The 14668-nt window shown below is 39.0% G+C and overlaps 1 protein-coding gene across 11 annotated transcripts in view; it reads right to left on the bottom strand.

The window, feature by feature from the left end:
• Positions 1–14668, bottom strand: part of LOC119654172 (innexin shaking-B) — a 473792-nt gene that overhangs the window by 27224 nt on the left and 431900 nt on the right. For 6 of the 11 annotated variants that reach the window (XM_038059347.1, XM_038059356.1, XM_038059351.1 and 3 more), the window contains 2 exons: positions 11069–11235; positions 10677–10855 (listed from right to left, as the gene is read on the bottom strand). In XM_038059347.1, coding sequence (XP_037915275.1) covers positions 10677–10855; positions 11069–11235 — 346 coding nt within the window. Of the gene's footprint in view, positions 1–2582; positions 3035–10676; positions 10856–11068; positions 11236–14668 lie in introns of those variants that run through there. The other 5 variants (XM_038059348.1, XM_038059350.1, XM_038059353.1 and 2 more) reach the window with 2 other exon arrangements.

The following is a 14668-nucleotide window of genomic DNA, read 5'->3' as shown; positions in this document are numbered from 1 at the left end:
CAATTCAGCTTTCACTATTAACACGGACCGCAGCATAGTCTCAGTTACTTACATTGTAAAGTGAGGTCCAGGCTTAAGGAGGCAACCTACTGTTGAAATACACGTAATAAGTGTTTTTTTAATCACCTTGAAAACGAGCTGCGAAAAGATCATCATCATCATCAACGGCGCAACAACAGGCTTCCTGCCTAGGCCTGGCTAAGGAAACTCCAGACACCCCGGTTTTGCGCCGAGGTCCACCAATTCGATATCCCTAAAAACTGTCTGGCGTCCCGACCTACGCTATCATTCCATCTCAGGCAGGGTCTGCCTCGTCTTCGACAAAAGATACCAACTTGGAATTTTGACTGCTTATTTATGAAGGTTTAAAGTTAAGATTTTGATGGTGAAACTCGCCCGGTGCTACAGCACTACCCTCCGAAAAATAACATATGCACTCCGTTCAGTTCAGCGAAAAATATCAATTAGAAACCAAATTACAAAAACATTTTTATCAGTTTTGAGTAACAGCTGTTGCATGAACCTCCGATTAGAGAAAAATATGGAGTTTCCGCAAATGGATACATTTTTGAAGGTAGGTAATCAAAATTTTCGCCCTTTTTAAAGTTTTATTTGCCACAAACATTTATTTATTGTCTGTCTAAATGTCACACACATTTACTCACAAATGATTACTTCTATTGATAAGAAAATTGGCTTAAAAAAACTATAAATCCCCTCACGTGTAGTAAATAACATCGTTTTGCATTGAATTTAAGGGTGGGCCCCATGGATGCAAAAGGGGGTGTAACACTTTTTTCAATGAGTATACTCATGTGGGGTATCACATGAAAAGTTTCGATGAGTAAGCTCATCCTTGACATTTAGTGCAACAGGGGGAATGCGGAGGTTGAAAATTGATAATTTCTTTCACGGGTTCATTCTCAGAAACTACTTGAAAAACGGCGTTGTCGGTGTCTAGGCCTCAAAATACCCTTTACATCGCTATCTATTTCAATAAAGTTAATAATAGTATTTTACTATGTTTGTAATTACTATATTTTTTAGAAATTGGCTGGAAATCCGCTTATCCTAGAAACATTAAAAGCAGTAAAATAAGTTATAATATGGAGCATCATACTACTATTGGTAGGAATCGCACTATTCTTAACAAAGTTATAATAAGTCAAAGTTGAGAGTATCATACGAAAGTGAATAGACTAACTTACTAAATACATAAGCACTACGATCTAGGTGCTAATGGGGTAAATGTATGATACATACATTTAAATATTCAAAAAAGGAATTACGCAAAACCTTTCATATCTGAAGGGCCGGGCTTCTGGTTTTCGACTTGTTTTGATCAGAAAGAGTGTGTTTAAACGTTAAAAAATTCGTTTTCCCTAGAAATTGAGATACATGCAATAGATAAACTTCAAACGAATTTAAAGTAAATCGGGCGAAAAATTACGACGCGTACTGGAATTGTGTTTTTCTAGAAAAATGCGTTTAAAGTTTGTAATGCCGCAAAGCTGTAAAATGAAAATGAAAGTAAATCTCGTTTTGAAATTTTAAACATATATTCCTGAAGTATTTTTCTACCAAAACAAGTAAAAAAACAGTTTTTCAACAATGGGTGGTCCCGTAAAAATCAACAATACCATGTGCCGTGAATCCCAGTAGCGCAAAGAAAGGCATCGACTCCTTAGTTGATCTCAACACTTGCTTCGAAAGTAAGGGGATCAAAATTAATTTTAGCAAGACCCATCTGTGTATATTCAGAAGGCAAGGCAAACAGTTCGAATCAAAATCGATTCATAAAAGAAGAAAAGGAATTAAATTGACAATTTCAAATTAAGCGCCCTTTAACTTTTTATGAACTGATTTATTACAATCCCACGACGCGACAACTGTTGGAATTGTTTGAATATCAGCATTTCGATCTTGCTGCAACTGTTCCGGATCCTGCTCGTTATGGATGTTTGTGTTCGTGTTTATTCTAATCTCGCTGCTGTAAGCTTATCAATTGCCCAGAATTTGTATTATGATAATTGGGGAACAACATAACGCTAAAAAGCAGATGGTGTGTGGATATCCTATACTCCATAAACGGGTGAATAGGAGGCATAAATTCATTTGCCGAAACCTGAAATTCAATCCACGCAACAAATAGTGCATTAAACCTGATCCACTTCTTACTGTGTAAGACCAGAATTAAGCTTACCCAATATGGATAAGTGCTTTAGCAGATACCATAACAAAAGAGGAAAAATTCCATAAAAACACAGGAAATACCTAAAAGTTGGGTGTTGGGACAATGGTAGTCGAAAGGAAAAACGAGTACGAGTCAGAGTACATCCTAATCAATGCTCACTCTCTAGACAATTTTACAGGTTAGTGAAAATCCTGCTAAATTTTCCTCCTTTAAACAAGCACTTTGGTTGGTATAGGCGGCTTTCGTAACAACTTCTGCAAACATTTTTTAATATTGGTTTCCGCTAGACAATAAAATATTAGTTATAACTCCAAAACTTCGTTAGTAAAGGCTAGAAATGTTAGTTCACAGAAGCGAGTTAATTTAAATAAAATGAGCCAATTTTTGTTTCCACGTTCACCTTTAATTCAATTTTTGATGTTTTCTACATATTTGTCTAATCTAAGTTCTAAATTGTTCGAATCTTTATTTTAATCTATTCTATGAACAAACTTGAATTGAAATTGAGAAAATGATGATTCTTTTGATCTAAATCGAAAACATAAAGCGGAAAAAGATAGAACGGATTGACCGAGTTTCAAGATTATCAACAACAATAAATATTATTTCTTATGTACATTTTTCTTACAAATTATTCTATTGTCAATTCAACAACAAAAACATGTACTTTCTTTCGCACTGTATCCAGCTGTTACGATACGATCGACTTTACTACTGAACTCAGTTACTAAATCACGAAATACAAAAGCTTCCATATTCGTACCCAACAACCACAAGAAAAACCACGTTCCAAGATCCGTTTTATCGACAATTATATCAACATGTTTTCTTGCTATTGACCTGAAAAATGTGCATAAAACGAATATGCAGAAAATAGAATAACAATGAGAAAAATAGTATGAAACAAGAAATATCTTTATGAACTCCGAATACACAAATTAGCAAATTAGCGGTGAAGATGCGAATGATATTTAGCAATGACATGTTATCTGAGTAGCAAGAAAAGCGTAGCGAATGGCAACGAAATTCCACAAAAGGCGTGATGTAAGCTGAGAGAAATAGGCAGGCGACACATAACTGGAATAAATTCAGTGACACTAATCTGATCCCAATTAGCATATCGATAATATTATGAATCGGATTTGACTAAGCCGGGGAGTGGGCCACGACGAATGTTCAAGGCGTAGAATTTCCCATATTATTCCAATTGGTCCCCTTTTTATTGGCGGAACCGATTGATCGCGAGAAACTAAACCCCAAACCATATGTTAAATTGAATTGAATAAATTTAGTAACCATAAACCAAGCACAATAAAACCGTGTTATCTTTAAATTATGTTTTGAAACTTAACGGAATTGTGAGTAGTATTTGTATTGATTCGATTCTATTCTGTTACTTTTAGTTGTAACTATTCGTAGCACACCTAACCATTTGCCAAATGTCCATTAAAATAGTGACAATTAGCCAGGTATGAAAGGTTTCGTGTATTTCTTTTATAAAGAGATTTGAGTGTGCATTTGTCCCATTAGTATGTTGCACGTAATATATGCACTTTCAACATTCATAGTCTTGAATTTGCAGAGAAGCGACAGCTTCGACCTAGTATAACTTTCTTACTAATAGTACGATTTTCACCAAATTTGGCAGGATCATGCTTTATACTGTAGCCTACATTGCATTTCGTGATTCTAGGGTAAACTTAAGGGGCAGTTTTCCTGTCAATTACTGAAAATTATGGTAATATACTATTATTAACTTTATTTGAACAGATATCGATATGGAGGGTATTTCGGAGCCTAGGCTCCATACAGTGGCAGCCTCCTGGTTTTTTTCAGATTTTTCGTTTGGGAAGTTTCTGAGAATGGGTTCGTTAAAAAAATGATCACTGATCACTGATCACTGATCAACCCCCCGCACTCCCCACCTTTCCAATAAATGTCAAAACTAAGACCGGCTTCGAAGAGTACTAACCTTGACTTTTAATTTGATATCCCACATGCCTATATTTGATGAAAAAAATGTACACCCCCCGTTTGCATGTATGGGGACCCCCCTTAAATTCGATGTAAAAGGATGTAACTCACTATACACGTGAGCGTTCACAGTTCCCACTTTTTTACCAAATTTGGTGTCAATCGCTGCAGCCGTCTCCGAAAAAAATGGGTGTGATGGACAGACAGACAGTAAACAGATTTTAATAAGGTTTTGTGTTTATTTTCTCGAATACTCAATGAGGTATGAAAAGGCCATAGACCCGCCCCGGAGTCAGTCCACTTTTATAGTTAGAACGGTGTACGTCGGTTATAAGTACGGCCTAAAAATCATAACAAGTTGTATAATTAAGTGTGAAAAAAAAAGTTTTTATAATAATTATAGAATAAGATTTTGTTGAATAGTAGGCAACCCGGTGGTACGAATCCATGGAAATTGTGCGTGTAATTCGTACGAGTGTGTAGAATTACGTTTAAGGATTTCGTTTATTGAAGTTTCAGGGTTTTGAGTAAATAGAGCTGTGGAAGTTAAAGGTTCTTACTTGAACCAGTCCGAGTACGCAAGTCTCAACATACATGTAGCAACTACGTAACAATATATATATGTATATATATATATATATATTCTACTCTACAGAGCCCGACAAAAAAATGTTCGCACTGCGAGTGTGAAAGAAAATCCAAGTTCAAAAAAGGTTTTCCGGGTTTATCATGAAGTTGGAGAATAAAGTCGTGCTTCATATGCAGTTCTTATTATTTACACCAGCGGAAGTTCTATTCAAAGAATATGGTGGAAAAGAAAGTTGAAGTTTTAAGGGAAAAGGTACGTTCATCGTGTGTTAATAGTAGAGTCTAAAAAACATCGAAAATAAAGAAATACACAAACTATTTGTTAAACAATTTTTTTAATGAAAGTGGTATCTATAAATGTCAAATTAGAAGAAATAAATTTTCACTTTTTTTTTATTTTCCGGAAGGAGGTACAAACTGCACATACCCGCATTCACTGGACAATGTTTGTCTTGTTTCGCACCTGCATATTGTGCTGCCTCGACTCTCGAAACTTAACACGGGCTGTTTTCGGGACTCAGCTGCCGGACTGACCGGACCGCAAACAACTTTAAACCTTCTATGCAGAATATTGATAAGCATTGGAACAATAAATATTGGAGACTACAACTTTAAGACCGTTGATAATTTCTCCCATTTAGGGTCGAAAATCGCAACCGATAACAGGTACATCCATCAAATCCGCGCACAGTTGTTGGCAACCAAAAGAGCTTATTTAAATTTACAAAAACGGCGTAGATAAAATCCGGCTCAACAGGTTGCGCTGGGCGGGTCACTTAATCCGCAAAGTCTTTAAGGGCAATATCTATGGGTGAAAAAGAAGATGAGGTACACCCGGCCTGAGATGGAGCGATGGCGTAGGTCAGAACACCTGACAGCTTTTGGGGATACCGAATTGGTGGACCTCGGCGCAAAACCGGGGTGTCTGGAGTTCCTTTTTAAGGCAGGCCTCGACCGGATACCGGTTGTTGCGCCGTTGATGATGATGATGTAAAATTTGTGGCCGTTTATAACTTTGTTAATAGTAGTGGGATAGGAATATCGGAGTGGGATGTATTTTGGGGCGTAGATTTTATATAGCTGCATGAATTTTTTCAGATTTTTCGATTGGATAGGTTCTGACAATGAGACCTATTACACTTTTCGTGGCATATATTTCTATTTTTTTACCTAATATCAGAAATAAGATCAGTTTCAAAAAATACTAATCAAGACCGTCAATTTGATCCCCCAAATTAACATATTCCGTGAAAAAGAATTTTCTACTGACTGGCCTTCACAAAAAAGATATTCAAATAAAATTATTACGAGTTTCGGCTTGAAACATGGAGCGATGCTTCTTCGGACTATATTCTACCGAATTAATAAATAAGACAAGTCGGGAAACCGGAAGCTCGGCACTTCAGGTATGAAAGATTCTGTTGATCTTTCATGTAATAGTATTCGGGTACACGATGATTTCATATATACGTTGCTTGTAGTGTATATAAGTTGAACGTACCAGATATTCAGTTCGCTGTGGTGCTGACATTTCATCTCTAAAGGAGTACCAATTTAACGTACTTTAAACTACTGTAACTTTGTTAATAATAGTAGGATTTCCACCAAACCATCCAGTAGATTGCTTCATATTAAAGCCTATATTATTTAGGGGTCTAGGATGAACTTGAGGGGGTTCGCAGTACATTTTAAAAATATATTAGTATACTATTATTAACTTTATTCAAGCATGACCCACTAACTCCCCGGTTCCGCAATCGGCTTCACAACATTTGATTTGGAAAGCACTAATCGGGATCTTTCATTTGATATCTCACATTGAATGAATGTGAGTGAAATAAATTTTACTTCCTCTTTCGCATGTAAGTTCCACATAGAGCGATGTAATTCACTGCATGCGTGAGCGTTCATAGTTTCCGCCTTTTCACCAAATTTGGAGTCAATTGGAACAATGGTTTCTGAGAAAGGTGCATGTAGCAGAGAGATGCACAGACAGGTAAACAGTAATATGACTTTAATAAGGTTTTGTTGAAAAAAATGGTCCCCTTAAGGGCTCATCCGGTGAGAAGGTAGTTTTTTCGCTTTTTTTGGAAATATTTTGTGACGAACTGAGTAAAAATACAAATGTGAATTTTCACCATATGTTTTATTGTCTTGAGCATGCGTAACGACTGTTTCAGAACCATACCATTGCTCATTATTGAATTACAAGACAATATATACGCATACCTCCAAAAAAGATGTTTTTAGGGTGCCACGCTAGAGAGCGCAGTCAATTACTAAAAATTATAGTAATATACTATTATTAATTTTATTTGAATATGCATGCGTGTAGAAGATATTTCGGAGCCTAGGCAGCATATAGTGGCAGTTCCTGAGAACGGTCTATGAAATAAATGATCGCATTCGATCCCCGCCCGCACTCCCCACCTTTCCAAGAAATGCGAAATGTAAGGCTGACTTCGGAAAGCACTAACCGAGACCCTTCTTTCGATACTCCACATGACTACATTGGGTGAAAAAAATGTACAGCTCATGTCGCATGTATGGGTACCCCCCTTAAGTTCGGCGTAGAATGATGTAACTCAATGTATGCGCAAGCGTTCACAGTTCCCTCCTTTCCTGCTTGGTGTCAATTGTTATAATCGTTTCCGAGAAAAATGCGTGTGACAGACAAACACACAGACGGGAAAGCGGTGTTAATAAGGTTTTGTTTTACACATACATGCATGTTCCCATACATGCAAAAGGGGGTGTTAATTTTTTTTTCACCGAATATACTATAATCGTTTGGTATATGAAACCCGTCCTCTACTAAAAAAAGAAACTACCCAAACTATAATAAAAATCTGAAAACAATCATGCACATATGTAGTATCTAGGCCGCACGTGCTCAAATAAAGTTAATAATAGTACATTATTATATTTCGAAAAATTACTGCGAACCCCTCTCATCTCATCCTAAATTCTAAATTATGCAGTAAGATTTTTTTAAGACTAATAGGAAGCATGATACTGGAAAGTTTCCACCATTACTAACAAAGCTATAGTAGGTCAAAGTTGCCCTTTTCGTTTCAAATTACTGCCACTAAGCATAAGATAAAATGTCAGTACCACGTTGAATTGAATTTCCCGTATATTCAACGTATATTCACTACGAGCTATATACATATAAGTGGAACAATCGTGTAGCCAAATATTCTTACATAAAAAGTAACAAAACCTTTCATACCTAAGTTTCCGGTTATTTATTGGATAAGTCTGCTATGTTTCGAAAAGATCAGTTCAGCAGTTTTCGTTTGGCGTTGATCACGATCAGTTAATTTTATCCGGATTGACTTGAAATTTTAAGGACGTATTCTCGGATAGATAGATACTTCAAAATACTTCAATATAAAAATCGGTTGTTTTTAAAAATTACAAGCGACTCTTAACTGACATATCGAAGTTTACAATCTAAATAGTGACAAAAAACTAATAGAAAAAGTAGTTACTTTATATACTGTTCGATATTTCTATTCTCCAGTAACAGAATCTGTGTTACACTCCTAGCAACTAGATGATGACTTCAAAAAATATCCATTTAATCAAGTGCCTTCTCTCGTCTATATTATATATAATTTTATGTCGTATAAAGTTATATATCATATACAAACCACCGTCGGTTTTACACGAAAACTTAAAAACGAATGGGGAAAAGTAATTTCATCATATGTGGAACTCGTATGTTGAATATTCTCGATGATGATGACGTAAGCAGCTTATTTTGATAGATTAAGATACAAAAAATTCGCGCGAAATTGATTAATTTGAACGGCTATAACTTTAATACTAATAGTAGGGTTTCCACGAAGCTTTCTTGTCTTATCCACGATACAGTTCTCTACGCTACTGTGCTGGTATCCCTGGGATCGACTTTTGGGGAGGAGGCGGTTTTTTGAGCAGATATTGGAAAGGGGTGTATTTTGATGCCTATATTTCTATACCCGCACACACTGAACCTTTCAAGATGCTTCGGTTAAGTAGTTTCCGAAAATGAGTTTTGTTCGGCTTTAGGTTTGTACATTTTGACATTATGACATACTTAACTAAAATCTGCCTATGAAAGTACTAATTGAAAATTTTTATTTGATGCCTCACCCGCGTACATCAGGAGAAAAGAATATTTACATCCTCCCTTTGCATGTGTGGGGACTCCTCCTTTAAACCATAAATTTTTGCCATTCACTGCATGCGTGGGACTTCAAAGACTGCATATGCTCACCAAATTTCGTTTTAACTGATGCAGTTATTTTCGAGAAAATTACGTTTAACAGACGGATAGACAGTCTTACATACCGTAAACCGATTTTAATCTCGTGTGACAACTGTAGACGCACCGGGTTATTGTGTAAGTATTATATTAAGAAATTCTAATAGAAGTTCCTGAAAGGAAATAGAGGCTTTACACATTGCCTCCTAGTGTACCGTTACGGTCTTGAATGAAGTGCTCTAACACCTTTCAAGGCCCTGACCCAACATGGATTGTTGCGCCAACGATTATTATTATTAAGTAAATGTTGAAAAGCGCCAGAAATTCTAAATTTACATTAAAGTAGATTTTTGTTTGTTAATAAAGGAGCATCCTCGAATATAATGGCCTGAGGATGCCAAGACAGGGAGGGAACCTCGAAGGACACGCCACATCATACATCTGAGGCAGAAGGAACACCGATCGGGGAGGAGATCCGCCGTGGATCCTCCCTTTCGATTGCGGCACTTGGGTCCGGAGTTTTACGGCTCCACCGGCGCGGTCGTTCCGTTATTTTTTTATTTTTGGCTTTTCAGTTCAGCTCGCGTGTTGGTCATTTGGTAGACTCGCGTGCAACTCTTTTTGTTAATTTTTCAGGATCCGGTGTGGACCCACGCATCGGAAACGATACGTCAATTTTTATAAAACGACACGTGAGGGAATGAATTGTTCGAAGGAAGCTTGTGCGTAGTATCTCATTCAAAGAAATACATACATAGTTTCGTATTCATATTTTTCATACGTTCAATCTACATGTGCAAACATATATATTTTTAAGCACCAGTAATCGATAATGGGCAATATTTGTTTGCTTACGATGAATCTTTGGCGTAATTTATTGTGATCGCATTAATTTCCGAGAAGGTGCCAAGAAAGCACCTTTGAAGGTATGTTGATGATAACTTGTCAGCTGAGAATGGCCTGAACTTCTAAATCAACGAAAAATGGAAGAAAGTTCTCCTGAAATATCTGTCGTTCCAAGAAATATTACCGTTATTGTATGTAAAAGCCCCAACAAGAAAAAACCTACTAAAAGTGAGTTATTTTTTCCACCTGTATTTGTGGTTTTTGGGAAGCTCAACCACATGTCATTTCTATTAATTAACAAGGCCTACAAGAGGAACCTGAGATATTCTACGAAATTTCTTTTCCATCATTAAATCATGAGCTTTAAAAGAAATGAGCTTGAACTCAGTTAGTAATATATTCTGTCTCTTAGTTGTGTTTATGTGCCTGAATCGCCGAGTATATTTCTTCTGTGCATTTTTACTGTTCATAAAATTTGTTTTACTTTCCTCTTCGATATATAAGTTGGCACAATGCGAGTAAATTTTTTTATGACTTTACAGGAGACGTAACAACTATAATTGCCACTGAATATTAAGCTTTTATTTCAAAAACAAAAATAAAGTGATATTTCCCAAAATTGACGAACCAATAAAAACTCTAACTTTCCTAATTCCATCCGTGGCTGATTGGTTTCGCTAAATTGATTACTCAATACAGCAATGGCATATTGCACATCACACATTCAAACAACGCACTATTGTCAATATCCAAAATATGTACAATTTAAACATCATAAACACAGGATCTGAACGCACACATGAAAAATTGAATTCAACTTACCTAAATCGCAAACGAAATAAATACACCCTCATTCGAGGTGAAAATATGATAATCACCCTGTATATAAGTGTTAGAGTCGTTAAAAATGATAACAATATGAACCAGAACCAAAGAAATATATAAATTTTTTCGTTAACAACATTTAATGGCAGAATACATATCGCGTCATGTTTTTCCACCTGAAATAGAAGAGAAGAGAAATTTGAAAAGGGGGTAAGATTTAGGAGAATGTATATATGTAGCAGAGTCGGTAATATCTGTATGAATTGGAATTCAGAGTATCTATGAAAAAAATAATCTTTAAGGTCGAAACGTATATAGTATAATATCATATAAAATAAAACAAAACAGATCTAGATGCAACCAACTCGATATGCATATTATAAACTTACCTCTCCACTGGAGCCATATTTAAAAAATGTACACTTAGTCATTCTAGGAAATATATAGATCATTGGATCCATTCGATCCTCTTGGTCTGCGTCCATGTAGGCGATTACTTCTAAACCAAATCTCAAAAATTCTCCATCAAAAAATTTATTCATTAAAAACATTTGACCTAAAAATGAGAGAAAAAGTAAATTATAAAAAAAATCATTAATAACTTTTTAAAAAAGCAATTTGATCCTTTTCAAATTTGTACAAACTTTGTCATTTATATTATCATTGACAAGCATCCAAGTAGATTCCCCTGACAATTCATGAGGTGAAAAGTGAATGTCGCAAAATGGTACTACCTACTCCATTCATAAGAAGATTGTTATAAATTGGTTCACCCTGTCCTTACAAATGTGAGAAATTGAACGCCCACGGAGGCGGACTCCGCTTTGACCATAAATTCTTCTGAGATTTTACCACGATGCAGCACGTGACATTTCGCGTTATCAGGTTTCGTAAGACTCCCCACAGAATCTGCAAGCAGTGCCCGTAGGTATCCCTAGCTCCCCCTGGTGAAGTGCGTATGTGTGTGCATGAAGGTGGGGGAGAGGCAAAGTCTCTGAGCACTCATGCCCAAGTGGTCCATTCTATTCAATTCTCCCGTCCAAAAGAATATACCGGATTCGTTTATGTATCGCAGGATTTCCGTTAGAGGATGAGATGCAACCCGCTGGATTTGGAGCACATCAGCACCAGCATAGAAAATATCCCACGGGTTCCGCTTCCTCATTACCGGATGCACAGGTATCTTCTTGAAGAATCCCTATTCTGAACATCTAGTGAATTACGACTATTCAGAATGCCTGCTTTTCGACAGCATGAACTTTACAGTTTGTTTCTTTGGTTCTAATAGGGAAACTTTGGTGCGTCTAGCAGAATTAAGGCTCTGCCACCTGTTATTATGGGAAGCTTCTTCCCAGTTTCTGATGACAGTGTGGCGCGGCAGGATTCGCAGCATTTGAAATTTATTTCGAATGTTGCGAGTGCGAGCGAATAGATGGCGCGGATCTATCCACTTTGCGTAGCACGCCACGGGAGTGGAAGATCGGAGTAAAGTGTGCCATGAGTTTGAAAAAACGAATTAAAAAATATATTCCTGATGTCAATTGAAAATTTTGTTAAGAGAGTTGAAAAATAGAATTAGAAAGTTTTGTTATAAATAAATAAAATGAAAAGTTAAAATGTAATAACCAAAATATAAATGTTGTTGAAACTATAAGTTAAATATACTAATTTTGAACAACTAAAAATAATAAAACTAATCAAGTTTTGTCAACTTAATTGGTGACCCCGATATGTAAAAAACGACAAATTATCCGCCATCGCCGCCATTAGTGAAGTTCTATTGACGACAAAATTCGTCCGAGCAACACGGCAGAAATAGAACTTCCAGACACCGAGAAGTCTATCAAGAACATCAGTAGACCGTACGGCAAGTGATTTTCACGCGTTCGCATCTACAGTTGAGTGTGGAGTGCCGTTGTAAACATCACGAAAACGTGTCGCATCTCCACATCCCGAGTCGGAGCAGAGGCAAGAAAAAACGCGAGAAAACCTTCTCTACACAGTGTACTGTGCGACACACGTCGGACCCTCTCCAGAAGTAGATTTTCACGCGACTTCCTGTACGCACGCCCTCCTGCACAACACCTTTCACGCACCGGACTAGTCATCATTGTCACAACGATCAACAACAGCAGCAAACGGCTGTCCCCGTCGCCGCCACCGCTGCCGTCCACAGTCGCCGCAACCAGCATCACCGCTATCAGGCAGACACCGAAGACCCCGCCACCGTCGCTGCAGCAGAAGCCGCCACCACCGCCGCCGCCTTCACATCAACGCCGTCTTCAACAAAGAGGCCGCAGCAGCGAAGCATTATTGTAATTTATTATTGTTCAATACATTAGAAGTTTTAAAAAAAAAAAATAATAATAAAAGTTTGAAATCGCTGCAAGAGACGGCGAAGAGGTGTTTAGCATCGCGAGATCTCCATTTTCATTGGTGGTATTTTTGGTCTGCGCTGGAGAGCGTCCGCTTCGGTCGTTGTTTTTCTCGTTTCGTGCGTGCATTTGTGGGTGCGGCCTGCCGTGTCGGTGTAAAGTTCACCGCGTTTCAGTATAAACTCACCGCGTCTGCATCTCAATCTCGTACTTAAGAAAAATGTCGTTTGACAATAAAGACGCGCCAGGCCCATCGGACCCACAAGTGACCGCCCTCGCCGTACGCGTTCCTCCGTTTTGGCGGCGGAACCCCGAGCTGTGGTTCGTGCATTTGGAAGCACAATTCCAAATGTCCGGCATCACATCGGACGCGACCCGCTTCAACTACGCGGTGGTCGGCCTGGACGAAGAGTCCATACTTCTGGTGTCTGACGTGGTGAAGTCGACATCGTACGTACAGCTCAAGAGCGAGTTGATCAGGCGCCTGTCGGCAAGCGAGTCGGCAAAATTAGACCACTTGCTGGCGGGTTTAACGTTGGGTGATCGAACTCCCAGCCAATTGCTTCGTGAAATGAGGCAATTGGGTGGGAGCAAGATCGGCGACGACCTCATCAAGTCGCTCTGGCTGCGTCGGCTCCCGGAGGGCACCCAGGCGATCCTCGCTTGCGTCTCCGGTTCCTTGGAGGAACTGGCAGCGACGGCCGACCAGGTCCAAGAGGTGTACGTGCGCCCAACCTTGGCGGCCGTTCAACCACCGTCGGATGAGGTGGGTGAATTGAGGCGCGAGATTGCTGCTTTAACAGCCAGTATGGCCGAGATGCGGGCGACGTTGGACGCTCAGCGTTCGGGCGCCAGATCGCGAGCACGCTCGCGGTCTGCCGCCCGAAAAGGGCGATCAGGTAGCAGGTCGTCAAGACAGTCCACGGACCAAGGGATTTGCTGGTACCACCGCAGATTCGGGGATAAGGCGACAAGATGTACGCTACCGTGTAGATTCTCTCCTACCGCAAAAAACTAGGTCCGCGGGGGGTCTTGGCGACGGCCACCCAGAACGCAGCGCCACGTTGCCTAACTATTTTCGACCCCCTCAGCGGGCGCAGCTACCTAATCGATACTGGTGCGGAGGTTTCGGTTCTTCCCGTACCTCGGCAACATCAACTTTTCCCTCAACCGCTCAAACTTGCGGCAGCAAATTCCTCCCGCATAAACACGTACGGGTATAGGCAAGTGGACGTGAGTCTTGGCTTGCGTAGGACGTTTTCGTGGCGTTTCATTCTGGCGGATGTCAGCTTCCCCATACTAGGCGCAGACTTCCTGTGTCACTATGGATTGCTGGTGGACTTGCAAAACAAGTCTCTTATAGATTCCACGACCAACCTTAATTCGTCGGGACATATGGTATCTCACCCAGGCAATAATCTTTCCGTTCTTTTAGAAGACATTACCGACTCTCGTGTTCGGGCACTTCTCCAAAAGTTCAGCCAGATTACTACCAACTGTGGTCTCTCCAAACCAGTGAAGCACAATGTGCAGCACTACATTATCACTACTGGTTCCCCGATCTTCTCGAAGGTGCGTCCTCTACCATCTCAGAAACTGGCAATTGCACGGAAA

Source organism: Hermetia illucens, chromosome 4 (genome assembly GCF_905115235.1).
Source record: "Hermetia illucens chromosome 4, iHerIll2.2.curated.20191125, whole genome shotgun sequence".
In the NCBI taxonomy this organism is placed as follows: domain Eukaryota; kingdom Metazoa; phylum Arthropoda; class Insecta; order Diptera; family Stratiomyidae; genus Hermetia; species Hermetia illucens.
The sequence above is the reverse complement of the archived record's forward strand: the minus strand, read 5'-3'. Positions and strand labels throughout refer to the sequence as shown.